The following is a 22,490-nucleotide window of genomic DNA, read 5'->3' on the forward strand; positions in this document are numbered from 1 at the left end:
GATGGTTCAATCAATATTGATTGAAAGTTGAACTTGTGATGATTGGAATAGGAAATATGGAAGTGTCTCAGTACCTAAGGTTCAAGCTGTGATACCATGCAAATAATAAAAAGAAGAAGAAGAAGAGAAGGGCAAAGAGATGACTGTAACCTTGGGAGTTATAACCTTGTGTTGAGACTCCCACTTCATTCAATATATATAATAGTGACATGTGACATAACCCTACTAAGGGCATAAAAGGAAATAAAGGGCATAAAAAGAAAACAAATACAAAGTTACTGTTCATGTGAACGGTACCCGTGAACAATGCTGTGAATCCCTTAGTGGATAACTTCTAACCCTAACCAACTTCGAATTAGGGCTTACTGAAAACCTGATAACAAGGGCTGGAGTTTCTGGTGGGATGAAGATACAGCTCTTCTTCAGCTCAAAGCAGGTTTTGGTGAAGACCACATTGAGGTCCTTTACTTAGGTTTCCTTAAGGAAGACATTCACCCCAAGAGCAGGATGATGTGTCACAGATCCTGCTTGAGACCATCAAATATGTCCCGGCTTTTATCCCACCTGACCTCTTTAGTCGCACTTCTATAATGGATTCTGTAAGAAATATCTGTGGTTGTGGTGGTGGGGCAATGGAGTTTCAGAGGTGGTGGTATGGGCAAATTTGGAAATATGAAAAAAGGTATCCCAAACATTATATCAAACATGAGTTACCATAGGCGTAGTTTCTCCAAACAATGGGTACCCCGTGTGTACTTTACCTCTTAGATTTTAATATTGTCTTTCCTACGCTGCTTAAGAACAAATATGGCAGTTTCGTTTATTAGCTGCCACATGCTTGCACAAACATATGTATATATGCATGTATTTCTTTCTCGGGTTACTCACCCAAAAAAAAAGTGGGGTGGGGGGTGCTGGGTGGGGAAGTGAACCTGGCCAAAGACTTGAGAAGAGCCCAGAGAATAATGAGCAAGAACAAGAAATAAGGTCATACTGAAAATGCTACCCCTTTGATGTGGAACTAAGGCTAGCTGAACCCTAATTTCTGCAACATAAGTGAATAAAGAAAGATTCTTGCTGTTTCTACTTGAAAATTTCAAATTCAGACATGAAAACCTTTGAAAAAAATTAGGATCAAATTAGGAACAAAATTGATGTATAACAGGACTAGTCATAGATTTGGAAATTAGCCAAACAGAAATTGGGTAAAATATAAGAAATCGATAAAGGCTGAAAATAGGCTTTCAGAGAAAATATCTCAACAAAGACTAATCCACTGCAGCTAAAATTCTGGTTCTGTGATCCTCTTATATGGCCCAACCAAAAACATGCAAAATTACACTGAAATCTATGAAGAATAGAAAGTGCGATTGACATTGATGTATATGGAAATAGCAGAAAACTGGAAACTAATAATAAGATTTAAAAGAAAAACAGTTTCAGACCTGTTAAGATAGAAAATAAACTTCACTCTGCCCCAATGCTGAATCAAATTCGTAAGAAGCTTCAGCTCTGGAAGAGCAAGCTGCTTTCTTAAGCGGGTCGCCTGGTTCTCATCCGTTCAGTCCTCCAATCTTCTTATATCTAATGGTCGGGTACATTTCAGCTTCCCAAATGCATCATCAAATCCATTGAATCCCTCTTCTGCTTCTTCTTGTGAAAAGTTTCCAATTCGCTTAAATTTTTCCTTTCCCATTCACTGGTTCTCTATCTGTCTTCCCAAGAGTGAAGGTGGTTGGGGAATCTGGTGAATCAAAGATGTCAATTCTGTTGCCATCCTCAAGCTGTCCTGGAAGGTGGTCTCCAAGCGCCTAGGCATCTGGGTGTCTTGGGTCTACTCCACCCTTCTTCGTAATGATTCCTTATGAACTTGTAGCATCAAGCCCAACTCCTCTTGGGTGTGGAAGAGAATTCTCCTTGCTAGACCTCTGGCCTTGACTACCATCGAATCCCATATTGGCAATGGCATGAACACTTCCTTTTGGCTTGACAATTGGCAATTAGCTGGTGTCCTTTCCTAGCTCATGGGTCATAGAACTGTTTATTCCTCTGGTCTCCCTAGATCTTCCCCTTTCTCCTCTGTCATTTCTAATAACTCTTGGTCCCTCCCTAACATTCCCTCCCTCTCCATCATCTGGCATTCCCTCAATTCCATTATCCACCCTCCCCTTTGGCCGACCGTATCATCTAGACCCCCTCTTCATCTGGATGCTTCTCCTCCACTTCGGCTTAGAACCACTCTCGTTCCCATAACCCTCTCATCCCCTGGTTCAACGTTGTCTGGTTTCGAGCCCACATCCCTCGCCATAGCTCTCCAACTGCCTCACTATCCAGTCATTCCTCATCTATTGCCACATCCCGATCTCCCCCACATTGAAGTTACCATCCATCTCTTCTTCAAATGCCCTTTCTCCTCTCGTATTTAGAAGCACGCCCTCTCGAAGTGCTGGCCTGCCCGGAGATCCACCCTCCCCTTTCAGAGAGAATGGCTTTGGATGGACATGACCTTTTTAGGAAAATCTATTTGTGACACTGCCGGTAAGCTTGCATTTGGTGCTACGATCTCCCATATTTGGATGGAGTGCAATCCCTGTGGATGGACCTCCAACTCTAGATTTCTTGGCACGATTTGGAAGGCCATCTACTTTGAGGACTCTTCCAAACTTGGATCCCTCCCTTATAGTTCTGTTGTAGACTCCCCAAAGAACAGGCTCATTGTTGTTTCCTGGGTTCTATCCCAGACCATTATGTTCTCCCCTTACCTTGCCCCCTAGGGTTGTATCCCTCGGCCTCTAGGTCTTGTATATCCCCCCCTTTGCTTTCCCCTATTTTATATATTATTTATTTATCCAAGAAAAAAAAGATGGAAAATGAACTAAGTAGATGGTGTTGGGAAACCTCACTCCGTATTGGTTTTGATGATAACAAACAAGTGACATTCTAATGGTTATCTGCCAAGTGTCATATGAAGGATATGAAGGACCAATGAACATGTTGCTTAACCTCAAGACAAAGAGCATGAAGCCATAGAAGATCTTAGGATTGCATAATGAAGCTCAAGACATGGATACAAGAAGAGATTGAAGACTTGAAGACCCACTTGATGAGCTCTAGATTAGGTTGTAATATCACACATTGCACGCACTACACTCATATTGCATGCATATGTTAGATTGACTGTAGGAGGAACCTATGACAAAGAACCTCAAGTGTGTTGACCATGCCAGTATTACTAGACCAGACTTCAAGGGCATTTTAGTCATTCATGTTAGTACATTTAAAAGATGGTCTTAATTGAAGAAATTTGGACAATCAAGTTGTGAGACCGCCACAACTTGAATTAGACCATTTGGACACCCCATGAATAAGATATGACCATTTGAGTAACTGCTAGGCAGTTAAAAACTCAAAACAGAGGCCATTCGGTAACTACCGCCGGGATCCGGTAATTACCGGTTGGGCTTTGTGAACAGAACAACATGTCAGACATGGCCAACAGAGGCCATCTGGTAATTACCGGATTGTATCGGTAACTACCGGATGCCTTCCGAAAATTCATCTGGCTACTCGGATTGCTTTCGGATGAAAAAACCCATCAGAGAATGGCCGACAGAGACCATCCGGTAACTACCGGATGTCTGCCAGGAATCTATCTGGTTAATCGGATGACTTCAGACCAGCCCAATGGCTAGTTTTTTCAAATCCCAACGGATCTATTTGTCCAACGGTCATTTGATTCGGGGTAGAGGAAAATTTTCCCGTTAAGGCTAATTTTCTCCCTAAAATAGGTGATTCTCTTACCCAATTTGAGACCAACCTTCACCAATATTAATACCCCACTAATAGCTATATTAATTAACAATTAAGTGAGCATTTGCAATTATAATCAAAAGCCATTCAATGAGATACAAGGTTTTTATATTGAGTTCAACTATTGTGGTCAAAACTACTTTTCAAGAACTCAAAGTTGTGTGGAAGTCTTCATCACTATTCCATACCCAAAGGGAGACTACTAAAAGGTGCATTCTATTATTCTTCATTTCATATTCATTGCACCAAGGATTAAAGTATCGGTATTGGTCGCCGTATCAGTCGGTCAAAATTAAGATACGTATCGGAGGGTATAGTATCATATCAGAGATATGCCAAGATACGTTGAAGATATGCACATAAATGGATAGCAAATACTTTTTATACACTTTTGCATAAAAAAAAAATTGTTTAAAAAAGCTATAAACATGTATTATACATAAACACTAAATTGAGAGTATCGCACTAAGAATCCAAGATTTGTAGTTGTCTCATACTTGTTCCCAACCTTGATTTCCACTTTAGTTAGAGAGAAATATGGCTGGCAGCAATTTTGGAACAAAAACCCCTCAAAATCGTTTTTTTTTTTTAAATGACACATCTTGCCCATTATATGACCATACCGCACCTATCGGTACGTATTGTACCATATCGGTATGTATCAACCGAACATACCGATATGCACTAATACATACCGATACATACCGAAACGTACATTTCACCTTGATTTTTAATTTTTCATAGAGTATCGATACGTATTGGTGCATATCGGTGCGTATCGGTGTGTATCTTATCGTCTCGGTGGTGTATCAATATGATTTGAAATTTTCCATGTATTGTATTGGTAGTATCGTATTGGTAAGAGCTGATACAGATATGTATCGGCCGATACGGTATGATATGTACCGATACTTAAAACATGCATTGCACGCACTGCACGAGGTAACTCGAAAAACTCTATTCCACTTTAATTTTGTTTTACATTTTTCTAGATTGTACTTAGGCCAGTGTAGGATTGTCTTGTCCTTATAAGAGTGTAAGGTGCCTCTCTACCTTAAAGGGGATTGTAAAGGTGTCTCTCTTCCTGAAAAAGAGATTGTACGGATTCTCTTGTCCTTATAAGATTGTGTAAAAGGTTTCTCTTCCCTACCTACTGTACTAAAAGGGAGAGCTAGTGGAATACCTTGCAAGATGATCTTGCAGGGAGTGGACTATAAATCTTGGTCTTGTGTGATTGTAACTATTTTATTCCGTAGTTTTAATTTACAATCACATTTGGGGAACCTTTAATTGAAAAGATTTAAATTTCTGCTAGCATAACCTATTCACCCCCCTTCTAGGTTATTTCAGATGGAATCAGATTAGTAGGAACTAGGAACTAGGAACTAAAAAAAAGAACCCAGCAGTACAAGCACCAGGCCATCACCCTGGGAAAAATGCTCACAAAAGCATCGTTGAAGCTCCACTCGAATTGCTCAACCAGCAACCAGATATCTATATTCATTAATCTAAAAAATCATAGGCTCCAATGCTGGGGTTTACCTCTATTATAGAGTAAAACAGACCCCCTAAATTCCTATTCTAACATGACTTCAAACTGAAGTGAAATTAGCATTAGAAATCCTATTATAGAGTCAACTTAGAATTCATAATAGCACTAGGTTTCTCCAATTATTTAGAAAACTACTATCTCGATTTTGACTGCATCCATTGAAAAAAAAAAATCTCGGACTCAACTGACCACCCTAATATGGGGGCTTATAGAAAAGGTCCATTACATTAGTAAACGGTAAACCCAAAAATAGACTTCCCAAGGCCATAGTTGTCACAGTGTCTAGGAAACCCAGGTCCGAGAGGCACCATTCTTACATAGAAAACCACCAAACCTAATAAAGTAGCTCCAAAGCCGGTTATTGTGTTCTGCTATAGGTCTTTTTTGGCATGCGTGTCTGTCTCAGGCGTCTTCACTAGCAGGATTGTTCCTCTCTATTGATTCTTTTTTTTTTAGATTCTAGAATACTTTTATGTATTTATTATTATTTTTTCCTTTTTATGATAGGCCACACTACAATGTTAATATGCTGTCAGTTGAGGTTGGTGGTACTGTTCTCCAACTTCCCACAGATGCATTTGGTACTGGCAACCAGAAAGGGACTATAATTGACAGTGGCACAACCTTGGCTTATCTTGCAGATGTGATTTATGAGCCTATGATGAATGCGGTTTGTGATAGTGTTTGTGGAGCTTTTTCAGTTCTACATTCTTCTTGTATATTGCCTGCTCATAAATATATGTTTTTTTTTTTTTGTTTTTTTCATCAGATAATGGCTCAACAATCCAATTTGACATTACAAACTCAGGATCAGTTCATATGCTTTGAGTATGCTGACAGGTAAGTTCTATCAGCCAACTGCATGGCCAGATAGCAGGTTGTCTATTTCTATAACAGTATAGTAGGAAATTGGTCCTGCATCATTTGAATTAAAATTCAATAGGTATGTATACTTAATGTGATGACATGTAAATAACTTCAAATGACACATATGGTCGAGGATCACATTATTGCTTTTGAAGCTTGGCATGAACAAGTTTTATCACAAGGGTCTCTTTTACTTTTTAGGACTGTAAATGTCAATGCTTATCTACAGGGTCTCGTTTACTGAATGGTATTCCAGAATAGAAGTTTTCTTGTAATGTTATTTTCTTTAGATTTATTTATCTGTTGGTTATACTTTGAAGGATAACACATAAACTTGTATAAATAACATAGTTGTCATGTTGACTAGGCGATCCAAGGTGTTGGAGGGGCACGTATAGGACAAGGCGCCCTTGGCGAGCAATACATGACTATATGTAATATAGCAATGATAGTTTTACATAGTTATGCTTATATGCAACATAGAACCATATCAATGCAATATGCAATAATTATGCTTGTAATGACCTAATATAAGAAAACCGACATATAATAAAAGAAAACATACAATATAATGGGATGGGGATCGCTCCCTGGTTGCATGGCCACTGCACCAGTGAGAGGACCAACCAAGGGAGGCGCCCAAGCATCCAACTAGGGGGCAGAGTGGTGTTTTCTCCATCCCCTGTGTCTGGGCATAGGGGCATGCAACTAGTTGCATATTCATAAAAAAAAAAAAAAAAACTCGTGAAGTGCCAACAAGGCGACCCTAGGCGTTGGAGGTGTCAAGGCGCCTAGGCGCCACCCAGCATGGTTTAAAGTATCTCCGATTTGATACGATACCCTCTGATACGTATCTTAAATTTAGCCAGCCGATATGGTGACCGATGCTAATACTTTAATCCTTGATCCTTAGCATATCTCCGATATGACACGATACCCTCCTATACGTATCTTAAATTTAGCCGACTGATACGTCGACTGATACCGATACTTTAATCCTTGCCACCCGGGTGACACCTTGACTTCTTGGCAATTTGATATCCAGCAAAGGGTGCTTGGGCACCTAGGCATCACCTAAGTGACACCTTGACAACTATGTTTAAAATCTATATAGCTTTCCTAAAATCAATAAAATTTACTGAGAATAAAACCTGTAAAAACTCTCCTCATCCAAGATCAAAACCCTACTAGCATCTAAAATGATAGGGTATCTTTATTTCTAAAAAAATTACAAAATTTTGACCCAAATTACTTCAATTAATCCCATGTGGCTTATCCTATCATACCAATATTCTCCCAAATACAACAAATGTTATATTAAACTCTATTACTAGTTAAAGGCTAGGAGTCTTCGCTGGAGATTCTTCTGCATCACCTTGGGCAAGCATACACTTCTGAGAAACCAAAAAATTTCCCTTCGCCTTGTGGTTTTACATAATTTTTTTATTTTTTTTTAAATTTTTGTCAACAATAATAGACCTTTGTATTATTTTAGTGCATCATGTACAAAAGAGGTAATACTTGATACCTGTGTTATAGTAGAAATTGCATGAGTATGGTATATACAGTTCAGGCAAACTATAGATATCTCAATTATTAAATAATAATAATAAATAAATAAATAACTGATGACCAATTCTCTTGTAAAGCTTGCTCAATATCATCTAATTAATACAGGCTTATACGAGACCTTCTCCTGTGAAGTATCTCAGGCCATGATGTGAAAAGCTCTTTGACATTTCTTTTGATTCATATTGTGTCAAAAACCACACCATCTAGATCACCTTGGATGCATCATAGTTGAGAATAAGATGGGAAGCCATCTTCTAATCCCTCATTTTCTCTTACACATCATACATCTATTGGCTCAGTTGGTGCCTGCTCCTTTAAATTGTCAACTTTCAGTAAAATCTAAACCCATGCAAATATTAGGGCTTCCACTCTTGGCAGGATCTGTCTATTCCATAACTGTTTGAGATGTCACTACTTCATTTCTTAGTGAACCATGTTCTTTTAGTATGATGTACCCTAGAACATTGTGGAGTCACTTTCTTTCCAAATATGGAGATCTCTCCCCAGTGGACTAATTGAATCTTGATTTGAGTTCTTAAAGGAAGAGGAGAAATTATATTCTCTGTCCACCAGCATCCTCACATAAGATACCAAGTGACAACTTATTAATCACTCCAAAATGATCTCATTTCTGTGTCTTTCCTGGGGACAAATCTAGAAGTTTTGTCTACTACCCAAAGAAGAGCAGGGGCCTAATCTTTCATCTAAAAACTGAATTTTATGATCACTACCCACCTTCTAGCTGGCCTTTCAGAAAAAGATATGGTGTAATTTTTCCAACCTAAAGCCAAAAATATGGCTTCAAGAAAAAGGGCTTATTAGATGTCAGAATGCTGGAGAGGAAGACATATAAGAGTTATTTTCCCTTCTTGTGAGTGAAAAGATCTGTTACCTTTTCACTCCAGTTCTGTCCCTGCTTATTGTATTTGGGTGTGTAGTTGCAATGTTGAACACTGGCTTTGTTAACTAACTTCTCTATAATTATTTCATGATGAAGCAGCAGGAACACATTTGTTTGTATGTTCCCCCCCCCCCCCCCCCCCTTTTTATGAAATTATAATTCGTTTCCATTTATTATTGCAGTGTGGATGACGGATTTCCAACTGTTACTTTCAATTTCGAAAATTCACTCGCATTGGTGGTTTATCCTCATGATTATCTATTCCAGCTCCAAGTAAGTACTGAGTTACAAATCTTTATTAGATTTGCTTTCCTCTTTCTCTCTCTCTCTCTCTCTCTCTCTCTCTCTCATTTTACCTTGTCCACTAGCATGGCTGTGTTTATCAAATGCTTTGCAAGTTAAGGTACTAATTAGGCTTACAAATAATGCCTGCAGGCTTGCCCTCACAATCCACTAGCATTCAACATTTCATTGAACAACTTTCTTCTGCAATGACCATTATGGAGTAATAATTGGAACTTAAAAGAGATTAGGGTTAGAGATGAGGGAAAAAGAGAGAAGAGAGGAAGGAAGAAGGATAGAAGTTGAGGGAAGAAAGAGAGTGAAGAGGGCAAATCGTGGGAGAGCAATGAGCTCTTCCCACCTATGTTAGGTTCAAACCAAATCGGGAAATTACATAGTCCTCCCTTGGGAAGTAAATGGAAAAAGAGGAAAAGAGGAAAATACAACATAGGACATAATATAAAATAGTTCCTAAAGTACCCATATTACATAAAATCTAACATTCCCCCTCAAGCTGGAAAATAAATATCATACATTCCCAGCTTGCATAAGGGGGTACTGAACTAGTGAGGGATGAGCCCTTTGGTGAAGATGTCTGCCAATTGATCACCTGTCTTCACAAAGGGGGTGCATTTCTTGCTAGATTCAATCTTCTCTTGTATAAGATGCCAGCTACTTCAATGTGCTTTGTCTTATCATGCTGCACTGAGTTATGAGCAATGCTTATGGCGCTTTGTTATAACAATAGAGTCACATAGGTCCTTCAGTGTCACACCCCAACTCAAGAACCAACAATAGTAACCAAATAAATTCACAAACTCCATGAGCCGCCATTGCCTTGTTTTCGGCCTCTACACTAGATCTAGCTACAACAGGCTGCTTCTTGCTCCTCCATGTAACCAAATTGCCAGCCACAAATGTGTAATAGCCTGATGTAAATAGTCTATCAAAGATGGATTTAGCCCAATCAACATCGGAATAACCTTCAATCCTCAAATTGTTCCCTTCTTAGACCTTGACATTAAATTCCCAAGAAATACTTTTAAGTGTCCTAGATCTTTGATCTCAAATTGTTTGACCAAATAGGCTTTCAGTCTAGCTATTTCACCCTTGTCATCTCCAGTCACCATGATATCATCAACATAAATAATCAATGCTATGATGGTACCATTACCTCGTCGGGTAAATAATGTGTGATCTGCTCGACTCTGGGAATATCCATTCTTTAGAATGGCCTTCCTAAACCTCTCAAACCAAGCCTTTGGTGATTGCTTGAGACTATAGAGTGCCTTCTTGAGGAGACACACCTTACTGTCAGCTGTCGGAAACTTGAATCGGGGAGGGAGTTGCATCTAGCCATATACACACCTTACCATTCTTCACATCCAACTGATATAAGGGCCAATATCTATTTGCCACCACAAATAAGAGAACTCTTTTTTAATTATGTTTGGCCACAATAGCAAAGGTCTCCTGATAATCAATTCCATACACCTGATTGTACCTTTTGGCCACCAATCTTGCCTTGTACCTCTCAATAGCACTATCTAGTCGGTGTTTGATTGTATAGACCCACCTGCATCCAACTGGAACTCTCTTCCTAGGAAGATCAACTAGTTTCCAGGTATAGTTTTTCTGAAGTGCCATTATTTTCTCAAACATGGCTTCCTTCCACTTGGGATCTGAAATAGCCTCAGCAACAGTTTTGTGGATGGAAAAGTTAGAATATATGGATGAGAGAGAACAATGAGATGAGAGTTGGAGAAGAAGAAGAAGTAAAAGAGGGAGAAGGAGAAGAGGCGATGCAATGGTGGAATTGTGTCTTGAGAGTAAAATCTCTCTAACACCAATATATTACTTCACTAATATATTTACAAGTAATTACACACACCTCCTTAAGGAGGAAAAAGCAAAAAATAGAACATAACATGACAAGTTCCTAAACTACCCTTAGAGCAACATAACTAATATCTCTAACAAGAAATAGAGGAGCAGCTGTAAAAGTAATAACTGGGTCGTGACACTTTTCCGACTCTCTTATAGGCGTATAAAATTGTTCAATCTGAGGACCATTGTCACTCTGTCATGATGCCCCCCATAGTTCCTGTTCGATCATCCTTACTACTACTTCTGAGGATTGCCCCTACTCGTGAGCCCATTCAGTGTGATTACTACGGTCGACCTTACCATACCAGGGAAAATTGTTGGAAGCTCCATGGTCATCCCAAAGGTGGTCGTAATAGCAAACCTAGAAAGCAAAGCTCCCAGGCTCATCTATCTGAAATTGCTGATAATGCCTCTACTACCACACCATTCTCTCCGGATCAAATGGCTGCTCTTAAACAAATAATGGTATAATTTGGCACCACTTCTGCTTCCTCTCTTATGTCCAATATTTCTCACTCAAGTACCTTTCTCATTTCTTCTCCTACTTCTCCCTTGTGGTTACTTTTTTTTTTTTTTTTTGGATAATTAACTAATTAATAACCAAAGGAGAGAAAGAATATACAAGGGGAGAGGGAGGAGAGGGGAGGGGAGGTTTAAGCCAACCCACAGGGGAAAACAAGCAAAACAAGAACAAACAACTAAATAGCAACGTAGCAAATAACTAGCTGGCAAGACAAAAGACCAAAGGGATACAACAAAAGAGGGGGGGAGAGGGGAAAGCATCAAGTAAGGGGGAAGGGGTCAATATGAAGGTTCCAGGAGGCAATGATATGACTGTTCCCAAGGGAGTTGGGGACAGGCCTAGGCTGAAAGGAGTGGATTTTGGAGGTAACATCAAAGAAGATGGCAATCCAAATCTTGTCCAGAGAGCAGGAATTGGATGACCATCTACGAATGTTACGTTCCATCCAGAGGTGGTTAATGGTTGCATAAAAGGCAAGCTTTCCAATGGTATCACAAATGGTGGTGCCTACAAAGGTCATGTCAATCTAGATTGATTCCCTGTCAAAAGGGAGAATGGGTCTACGAGAGGGCTAGCATCTAGAGAGAGCCTTCTTCCAAACAGAGGAAGAGAAGGGGCAAGAGAAGAAAAGGTGAGAAGAGTCCTCAAGACCATACGGGCAGAGGTAGCAAGAGGGGTTGGCTGGGATGTGACGGTAGATGAGGAAGGATTGAGTGGGGAGACAGAGACATCTCCAGACCGTGAAACTATGACGAGGAATGTGGCATTTGAACCAGACGAGATTTCGCCAAGGGGCAACAGTGCCCGAGGATCTGACAAAGGACCAAACAGAAGCAAATGAAAAGATCCCAGTGGAAGAGGGGAGCTAGATACATTTGCCCTCCCTTCCCTGGTGCCCAGGGGGGGAGGGGGAGGGGGAGGGGGAAGGGAAAAGACCAGAGGTCGTCAAAGGGGGAGAAGGAGGGGGGACCAGCCCAAAGGAGAGAGAATAGAGAAACAGGGGCAGACATGGGACGACCCGAGGAGTAGATAATCCTGGGAGGGACCAGAGAGGAAAGAATGCCAGAAAGGTGCCAGGGATCCTTCCAAAGAGAAGTCAGATGACTATTGCCAATAGAGAAGGAAATGACAGTAAGGGCCAAAGGTTTGTGCTGTAATAATGGGTTTTATGGGTTTTAGGGAAAGTGTCAGTTACCAAATGGACCCTAAGGGGTTTAATGGTCTTTGTAATTCTCTAGAACCTTCTCTCTATTGTTATAAATAAAAAAGGACTACTGTCATATTAGACACAAGTCATTACCCCATTCAACATGGTATCAGAGCCTTAGGATTCGAAACCCTAAGGGCTCTCCCTCTTCTCCATCTCTTTGCCTCTTTCTCATTTCTCTCTCTCCTAGTGCCTCCCTCCATCTTTCTTTATCTGCTTCTCTCTTATGGTGGGAGCTTCTTAAACCACCAAGAGGGTTTCTAGCGTCCATCCATTCTTTCCCTGGGCTCTCAAACTCTCTTTCAACAATGATCTGAGAGACCCAAAACCTTTTTTTTCATCACTTTTTCAAGGTTTTCTCCTTGAGAACGATTTTTCATTGCCGGGATGATTTTTCCCTGCTCAATGCTCCGATCGTCTTGATGTTTTTTGCGATTGGTGCCTCTTATCCTTGTAGTGGTATGTACTGACCACTTTTTCATTTAAGGTCTCTGTTCTGAGCTATCCCCAAAGTTGTTTTCTTAGGGTTTTAGTTTTTATCGATTTTTGGGTATTCTAGCTTTTTTGGTTATTTTGGTGCTTTCTCTATCTCCGGCTAGTGTCTCTTCTATTTGCACAGCCTCCTTGAGTAGCAACCATGTCTACCATCTAATCTGCTTCTACTGGCAGAGACTCCATGGCTCTTCCTACCTTTCCTCCTTATGCTATCAAGCTTGATGGCACAAACTACCTTATGTGGTCACGCTCGGTCTGCATCTCCATCAAGTCCCGTGGCTATTACGGGTACCTCAGTGGAACCACGAAGCGTCCGACCACCGGTACTGAGATTGACAAGTGGGAGTGTGCCAACTCTTTAGTTATGGCCTTCCTTGTTAACTCCATATTGCCACAGCTTTCGCGTGGCTATCTCCTCCTTGACTTCACTGCGAAGATCTGAAATTCTGTCTAGGATATCTATTCCCAGGCAGGGAATGATGCTTAGGTCTTTGAGCTTCGCCAGAAGGTTCATGATTTGAGGCAGAGAGGGCTCACTCTGTCATAGTACTACTATGAGTTGCAGACACTATGGGCTGAGTAGGATTTCTATGAGTATACTCCTTTTACCCCTGAAGATGTCACCAAGTTTCAGAAGCGAGAGGACAAGATCAGGGTCTATGACTTTTTGGCAGGTCTGAATGTAGAGTTTGATTAGTTGTAGCCCCAGGTTTTGAGTCATGACCCCTTTCATACCTTGGATCAAGCCGATGCTGTGACCCAATTTGAGGACAGTCGACGTACCACTATGCTTACACAGTAAGCTGCCGCTCATACTGAGAGATCTGCACTTGTTTCTGTCACTCAGTCCCTTAGTGCAACCCCACAGTCTGGTGGCTCCTCTACCAGGACTCCAGTGAAGTGCAATTATTGTGGAAAGGAGCGTCACACCAAAGAGCACTGCTGGAAGCTTCATGGCTATCTTGCTGATACATCTGGAAATGGGCCACAGAAGGGTCGTGCCAGTACTTCTAGGCAGGCCAACCATACTGAGATCCCTGACTCTGACTTTGCTTTTAGCTTCTCAGTAGCCTCTCTATCATCTGACGAGCTTACTGACCTCTGGCGCCTCTTGACTCGTTCAGTCTCTCCTGCACCTGCCATTGCGAGCTCTGCCCATTCCACCCCTTCTGTGTCAGGTATCTTCTTTTGTGGCCATACTATGTTTGTCCCTTCTACCCCTTGGATTATAGACTCTAGGGCTTCTGATCATATGACTGGCCGCTTATCTCTTTTTTCACAGTACACTACTTGTCCTGGTAATGGTAAGGTCAAATTGGGTAATGGGACTTATTCCACTATTCTGGGGAAAGGCTCTGTTAGTTGTACCCCCTCTTTATCCCTTTCTACTGTATTGCATGTTCCTTATTTTCCCATTAACCTTTTGTCCATTAGTATTCTTACTTCCATTCTTAATTTCACAGTCACATTTTTCCCATCTCATTGTGTTTTTCAGGATCTGGTGACAGGGGTAACGATTGGCTCTGGTAGGGTACATAGTGGTCGTATCTGCTTAATGATGACTCAACATTGGTCTCTGGTCAGGCTCTTCAAACATCTTCTACGTCACCTCCCATCTCTGAGTTACTGGAGTGGCATCGTCGGTTGGGACATCTCCCTTTGGGAACTTTAGCTAAAGTTTTATCCTTCCTTCAAAAATTGTAATTCGAGTCAGTTTTTTTGTGAGGCATGTGTTTTATCCAAACAAACTCGAATCACTTATTCTGCTTCTGGAGCCATGCATTTTTCATTGATACATTCTGATATTTGGGGTCCATCACGCTATGTGTCTGTCAATGTTATCGGTGGTTTGTCTCTTTTATTGATTGTCATTCTCGGACTACTTGGGTTTATATGATGCGAACCAAGGGCGAGACCTTCTATTGCTTTCAGCAGTTTCACCGTATGGTTCAGACTCAATTCGGTGCTACTATTAAGATCCTTCGAAGCGACAATGCCGTGAATACTTTGAAGGGTCCTTTCAAGCTTACCTTTCCGATCATGGGATGATTCATCTGACTAGTTGTGTGGATACTCTGGCTCATAATGGGTTGCTGAGTGGAAGAATCGCCACCTTTGTTAGGTGGCACACTCTCTTATGTTTGAGATGCATGTTCCTCCCCAGTATTGGAGCGACGCAATTCTCACTACTACGTTCCTTATAAACCAAATGCCTTCTTGGGTCCATGCCTTCTGCTCCCCTCTGGATATTCTCCAAGGTTCTGCTGCTTTTCCTGTTCCTCCTAAGGTATTCGATAGTGTTTGCTATGCTTGCGATCATCATCCTCATGGAAAGTTTAATCCTTGTGGTCTCCGATGCATTTTTCTGGGGTATGCTCCTACTCAGATAGGCTATCAGTGTTTTCATCCTCCTACTCGGCATTGGTTTGTGACTATGGATGTTGTCTTTCACGAATCTGCGTTATACTACACTGCGACACCTCTTTAGGGGGAGTCTCCTTCCATTGTGGAATATGTGCCACCGTCTCTTGAAATTTCTATCCCTGCTTGTATCCTGTTTCAGGGGGAGAGTGACACTCCTACTTCTCCTTTGCCTTGACTGGAGATACGTGTGTATAGTCGCAGAAAACAGACTCAGACCACTACACATCCAGCATGTATCCTACCATGCCAGTCGTCTCCTCTCGAGCCTGAACTTGTCCTTTGGACCCTGGTAATTCTCCTTCTCCTTCTATTGATCAGTCTCTTGAGTTGCCTATTGCTTTTCGTAAAGGCATTAGGTCTTGTACTTTACATCCTATTGCTAAAACCGTTTCTTATGATTCACTCTCTCCTTTCTACTATAGTTTTATGTCTTCTCTTTCCTCTGTGTCCATTCCTCATACTTGGCAGGAAGCAAGTGTAGACTCACAATGGCAGACAGCTATGGTTGAGGAGATGCAAGCTCTAGAGAAGTATGACACATGGGATCTGGTGTGTCTTCCCTCACAAAAGAAGACAGCTGGGTGCAAGTGGGTCTTCACAGTAAAACAAAAGGCTGATGGTACAGTGGATCGGTACAAGGCCAGACTTGTTGCCAAAGGCTTCACACAGACTTATAGGATTGACTATCAGGAGACTTTTGCTCCAATTGCTAAGATGTACACAATTCGTGTTATCTTGGCTTGTGCCACCAACTTAGATTGGAATCTCCAGCAGTTAGATGTGAAGAATGCCTTCCTTTATGGGGAACTTGAGGAAGAAGTGTATATGGACATTCCTTCTGGGTTCACTTGCTCCAAAACCCAAGGGAAGGTATGCAAGCTGAAGCGTGCTCTGTATGGCCTGAAGCAATCCCCTCGTGCTTGGTTCGGACATTTCCATAAGGCTATGGTCGCTATAGGTTACTTTCAAAGCAATGCGGACCATACTTTGTTCATCAAGAGATCTGGTGGGAAGATTGCTATATCCTAATAGTCTATGTAGATGATATTGTTACTGGTGATGATCTGGTAGAAATCTCTCCTCAAAAGATACTTGAGTGAGGAATTCGAGATCAAAGATCTAAGACAACTTCGTTACTTCCTCGGCATTGAAGTTGCCAGGTCTTGTCGTGGGATCTACTTGTCTCAGTGGAAGTATGTGCTTGATCTTCTCTCTGAGACAGGCATGTTGGGGTGTAAGCTGGCAGACACTCTTATTGAAGCTAATGGTCACATGAGTAGTAGAAGGTGATCCTGTGGATAAGGGGAGATATCGGAGATTAGTGGGGCGGTTGATCTATCTTTCTCATACACACACTGACATAGCATTTGCCATTAGCCTGGTTAGTCAATACATGCATGATCCTTACTAGACTCACATGGAAGTTGTGCTGCGTATTCTCCGGTACTTGAAATCTGCCCCAGGACGTGGCATCCTTTTTTCTCCTCATGATCACCTTAAGGTGGAGGCCTTCACAGATGCGGATTGGGCAGGTTCTCCTGATGACCGCAGGTCTACTACTGGTTATTGCACATTTATTGGTGGAAACCTTGTTCTATAGCAAAGCAAGAAGCAAGCTGTGGTTGCCTATTCAAGTGCTGAAGTAAAGTTTCGTGCTATGGCACATGACATTTGTGAGCTCCTATGGTTTCATGGTCTTCTCATTGATTTGGCTGTTCCTGCTACCCTTCCGATGAAGCTCTTTTGTGACAGCAAATCTGTCATTAGCATTGCTCACAACCCTGTCCAGTATGATCGAACCAAGCATGTGGAGATGGATCGACACTTCATAAAAGAGAAGCTGGATATGGGCCTTTTCACTGTACCTTTTGTTCCCAATAATGAACAACTGGTTAATGTATTTACTAAAGGTCTTAGTAGTAAGATGTTTCATCCTATTATCTGCAAGTTGGGCATATGTGATATTTATGCACCAACTAGAGGGGGAGTATTGTAATAATGAGTTTTATGGGTATTAGGGAAAGTGTCAATTACCAAACGGACCCTAAGGGGTTTAATGGTCTTTGTAATTTTCTAGAATCTTCTCTCTACTGTTATAAACAAAGAGGGCTAGTGTCATATCAGACACAAGTCATTACTCCATTCAATAGTCTGAGACTAAGAATTTTCCTCCAGATCCAAGAGGCATCAGAAGGGATGGGGGCAGTCCAAAGGGAGTGGTTAATAGCAGGGATGAATGGATCCAATCAACCTAGATACTCCTCTGCTTAGGAACAATTTTCCAGATGAGTTTAAGGATACCCACAGAGTTGACTTCTATGAGGCCTCCTTCGGATTTTGGAAGGTAGACCTTATCCCAGCTAAGAGGATGGAGAACCTTAGTTGAGTTAGAGCCCTTCCAAAGGAAGGAGCAAAGGAGCCTTTCTATGGACTTGATAATGGAAGAAGGGAGGGCATAAATGCCCGACCAATAGAGGTACATGGACTGAAGGACAGATCTAATGAGGGTGAGACGCCCGGTATAGGATAGAAGCTTGGCTTTCCAGAGCTGAAGCCTCTTCCTTATAAGGTCAAGCAATAGGGAGCAATGATGAGCTGAGAGCCTGAAGGAGATGAGAGGGACCTCCAGGTATTTAACAGGAGGGAACCTCGAGAGAACTCAGTGATACGAAGGAGGATATCCTGAGTCTCCTCAGAGACACCCTAGAGGAAGAGATTAGATTTGTGAAGGTTGATGCTGAGACCGGAAAGAATCTCGAAGGAGTGGAGAGAGGACATAATGGAGGAAATGGAAAGAGGGTCAGCCTTAGAGAAGATCATGATATCATCAACGAAAGCAAGATGGGTGAGACGGAGAGATTTGCATTTGGGGATAGGAGTAATTAGATGTAGGTCAGTAGTAGATTGGATGGAATGGGACAGGACTTCCAGGGAAAGGGAGAAGGGAAACGGGGAGAGAGGGCAGCCTTAACGAATGCCCCGAGTAGAGGAAAAATAGCCGGCCGAACTACCATTGATCAAGACAGAGAACCTGAGGGGAGGTACATCAGTGGATCCAGTGGACACAGGAGGGGGGAAGGACGTGTGGAGCAGGACTTTAGAAATAAAATCCTAGCTAATAGTGTCAAAGGCCTTATGGATATCAATTTTAAGAAGGGTAGTGAATGAGTGCAATTTACGATCAAAGCTCCTCAATCTCATGGCAGAGAATGATATTATCTGCAATGCTCTTTCCAGCAATGAAGGCAAACTGATTAGGAATCACAAGGGAAAATGACTTTCTGAATCATATTAGTAAGGATTTTTTAGCAATGAATTTGTAGAGAAGGTTGCAGAGAGATAGGTCTAATGTCATTCATAGAATTCGCACCTTCTTTCTTGGGGATGAGATGAAGAAAGGTGTGATTGATTTCACTAATCTGATTGGGGCAGCGGAAAAAACTCCGGACAACAAGGATTGGGTCCTTGCGGATGATATGCCAATAAGAGGAGAAGAATTCCATACTGAAACCATTCAGGCCCGGAGCTCGATTGGCTTTATAGGAGAGGATGGCCGAGAGGATTTCATCCTCAGAGGGAATGGAATGGAGACTGGGGAGATCATCTGGGACAAATTTATTGAGAAGGTTGTGGGGATAGCGGGGAGCAGGGGATGAGGCCGTGGAAAAGATCCTAGTGAAATGAAAGACAGCTTCCGATTTAGTATCCACCAGGGAGGAAAGCTCAACACCAGAGGATGATAGGAGTAAGGGAATGGTGTTGGTGTTATGCCTAGCCTTAAGGGACCGATGAAAGTAGGCAGAATTAGAGTCCCCTAGATCGAGCCACTTGATCTGAGCTTTCTAGCGAAGAAAAGTTTCCTCCATGGCAAGCTCAAGGTTTTGGAGATCATATTGGATTCTAGATTGGATAGTGAGAAGCTTATCTCAGCAAGAAGAGACACGAAAGGAGATGTTGCCAAAGGTAGAAGAGTTCTAAGTTTTGAGAACAACTTTGACATTTTTGAGCTTTTTAGCGAAGGAAATAAGAGGAGAGGAGTGGAGAATAGGAGCACACCAAGCATCTTGGACAATTGGGAGAAAATCAGGGTGGGAGGACCACATATAAAAGAACTTGAAAGGCTTGGGGCCAAAGGAGCGAAAAGGGAGAACATGGATAGAGATAGGGCTATGAGCAAAGATCCCAGGGAGATCAAAGGATGCATGAGAGGATGGGAAGGAATCAAGCCAGACTTCATTGACAAGGGCCCTACCAAGCTTACAAGTAACACGAAGGTTGCCATCGTCAAGTCATCGCTCATGAAGTAATGGAAACCTATGTGCTCCCTGTCCACTTACATGTTAGACAATGGGACTTTCATTTTCAACTTTGATGCCGACTCCGACAAAGCTATGGCCATTGACGGAGGTCCGTGGTACGTTGGAAAAAAGCCAATCTTCCTTCGTCAATGGGACGAGCATACTTGGTTCAACAAAACAAAACCCACCTCTATTCCGCTATGGGTTATCTTCCCCTACACTTCTAGTGTATCAATGGCCTCAGTGTAGTCGGCTCCCTCATCGGAAAACCACTCTATTCTGACAAGAGAACCAAAGTGATGGACAGGCTATCGTTTGCGAGAGTCTGTATCGAAGTCCAAGCCCATCAAACACTCCCAAACTGGATCAAAATCATTGATGGGAATGGCCGTTCATTCGATCAGGAGGTGAAATACGATTGGATTCCACCCAGCTGCGCCTCTTGCAAGTGCTTTGGCAATAAAACCTCTCTGTGACAAGCAAACATCCTTTGTCCATGAGACCTCTAAAGATCAAGCCGTGTTAGCCAGAAGTCAGCCGATGACATCGGAAAAACTAATCTCCCAAGATGCCAACTTCATGCAACACATCGGAAAAAAAAAGAAAAAGAAAAAAAGAAACTGGCAGTCTCGACGGCTAGTTCCAGGTCCAGTGTCTCTTCTGGCGAACGAAGTCATCATACGACCTCTGGTCCTTCGTCAACCTCTTTACCCACTAGTCTCAACCCATTCTCCATCCTTGGGATGGCAGACCTTGTTTTGGCTTCTGACGATGACTCATCGGCCCTTCACAACTCCGATACTACCAAGGTTCTTCCCTTTTCGGAATCTTCTCCTCCTAATTTCTAGGTCGTACCTGCTTCGAACCCCAATTCGTCCCTTCCTCCTCTTTTGCCGCTGCCTTGCGTCCCTTTCGCCACTATCGCTGATAGCTGTGAGAGGAACTTTACCTCGAACACCTCTCCTCTTTCCTTGAACCCTACACAACCTTATCCTGTTCTCTCAGCCCTAAACCAAACCAACATTGAACCACCTTTTGTCCTATTGGATCAATTCTTACCGGTTCACCTACTCAACAAATTCTAAAAATTCCCAATGGACCACCCCTTATATTCAAGTAACCTTTATAACCCGACCCATCAATTTAAAATCCCTATCCAACTAACCTCCAAACCCGACTAGCTCTCCTCCACCCGTCACTGAAACCTTCGGTCCTCCTGATGGTCACGGTACATGCTCTGCTCCGATGTGCTCTTCGTCTCAGATCGACATCTCAGCCTCCACCACCGCCACGACTACCTCCATTCACCACTTGGCCTTGCTCAACCACACCAGGTCTCCCGACCTTTGTTTCGATGATACTTAAGATCATAGTTGTCACGGCGCCAAGGCGAACCAAGGTGCTGGAGGGCTGTCTAAGCGCTTAGGCGAGAAGGCGCCCGCCTTACGGCGAATACGGCGCCAAAAAAGACGTTACTATTTTTTTAATATATCTATAATATCTAGTATAACTGTATAACAATGATATACTTAATTGTAAATTGCTTGTAAAAAATCAAGCCTTTAAGTTATATCAAAATACAAGAAGCACGACTTTAAGCAACATCAAGAGAAAAAAGTACACACTTTAAGCAACATCAAGAGACAAGAATCAACATTCAACATGAAATTCATATCAATGCAAATTGCAAAGTGATATATTTTCTAACATGAAAAAACACAACAAAAAATAAAAAAAATTATTCATAAAAAAAAAAGCTATAAATAAAACAAAAGGCATAACAACATATAATTCCTAATGAAATATTATAAATAATATAATATTTAACTATTTAAGTATGTAGTTAGATATACTTACCTCTATGATGCCCAAAACGAGATCCACAAAGTCCATCATAGATCATGAGTCCATGAACCATGATATTTTAATGTTTAACCCCCTGTCAATCAATACATATAAGTTAGTGATACTAAAACACTAAGCAACGAGAGAAACCTTGTTCCTTAATATATGAGTCATGACTCATGATAGGTGATAGGCTATGGGTTCCAATCCTACCTGGGGAGAATTAAAAACACCTAATGGAAATTGAGAAACATAAAAATAAACCAAAATGTTAAACTTTAGTAAGCTTTAAAGTATAAATTTTAAAACAACAAAATAAACCATCAAGCTAAACTTTGTTCTTGTTTAACCATAATCAAGCTAACAAATCAACATCTACTTCTTCTCCCTCCTGTTGTTGTTGACTCATAGAATCAGTTGGCCCATCACCAAAGTCTTCTTCAATATCTTCATCATCACGCACCACATCGTGGACCTCTTCTTCAACTTCATCATCTGACGATTCCTCAATAGTGGCCCTTCCCCTACCACGACGTGTGTAGCAAATATTGGTTGCACTTGTTGATCCTTGAGCCCTCCTAGGTAAATTACGACCCCCCACCGATGTAGATGCACCAACTGCTCTATCAACATCTCCCTATGTGAGGTCGTCTCCAGGATGGACTAAATCTCCATCTTCTTGATCCCCTGTTATCCATTCACTACTCCAATTCATTTCATCAAGAATTAATGGATCACAATTGCTGCCCTTTTCCCTTCTTTCTTGGAACCTTGAATGAAGCCGACGATTATATTGGATATAGACTAGATCATTCAAGCGCTGATGT

The 22,490-nt window shown here is 41.6% G+C and overlaps 1 protein-coding gene across 1 annotated transcript in view; it reads left to right on the top strand.

Moving 5' to 3' along the window:
- The window catches only part of LOC122063919 (aspartic proteinase 36-like), a 71,833-nt gene that overhangs the window by 28,508 nt on the left and 20,835 nt on the right, over positions 1-22,490 (top strand). Inside the window, exons 6-8 of the mRNA XM_042627599.1 lie at positions 5,870-6,032; positions 6,132-6,202; positions 8,885-8,975. Of these exons, the coding sequence (XP_042483533.1) occupies positions 5,870-6,032; positions 6,132-6,202; positions 8,885-8,975 (325 nt within the window). The remainder of the gene's footprint in view (positions 1-5,869; positions 6,033-6,131; positions 6,203-8,884; positions 8,976-22,490) is intronic.

Source organism: Macadamia integrifolia, unplaced genomic scaffold, assembly GCF_013358625.1.
Source record: "Macadamia integrifolia cultivar HAES 741 unplaced genomic scaffold, SCU_Mint_v3 scaffold1493, whole genome shotgun sequence".
NCBI lineage: Eukaryota > Viridiplantae > Streptophyta > Magnoliopsida > Proteales > Proteaceae > Macadamia > Macadamia integrifolia.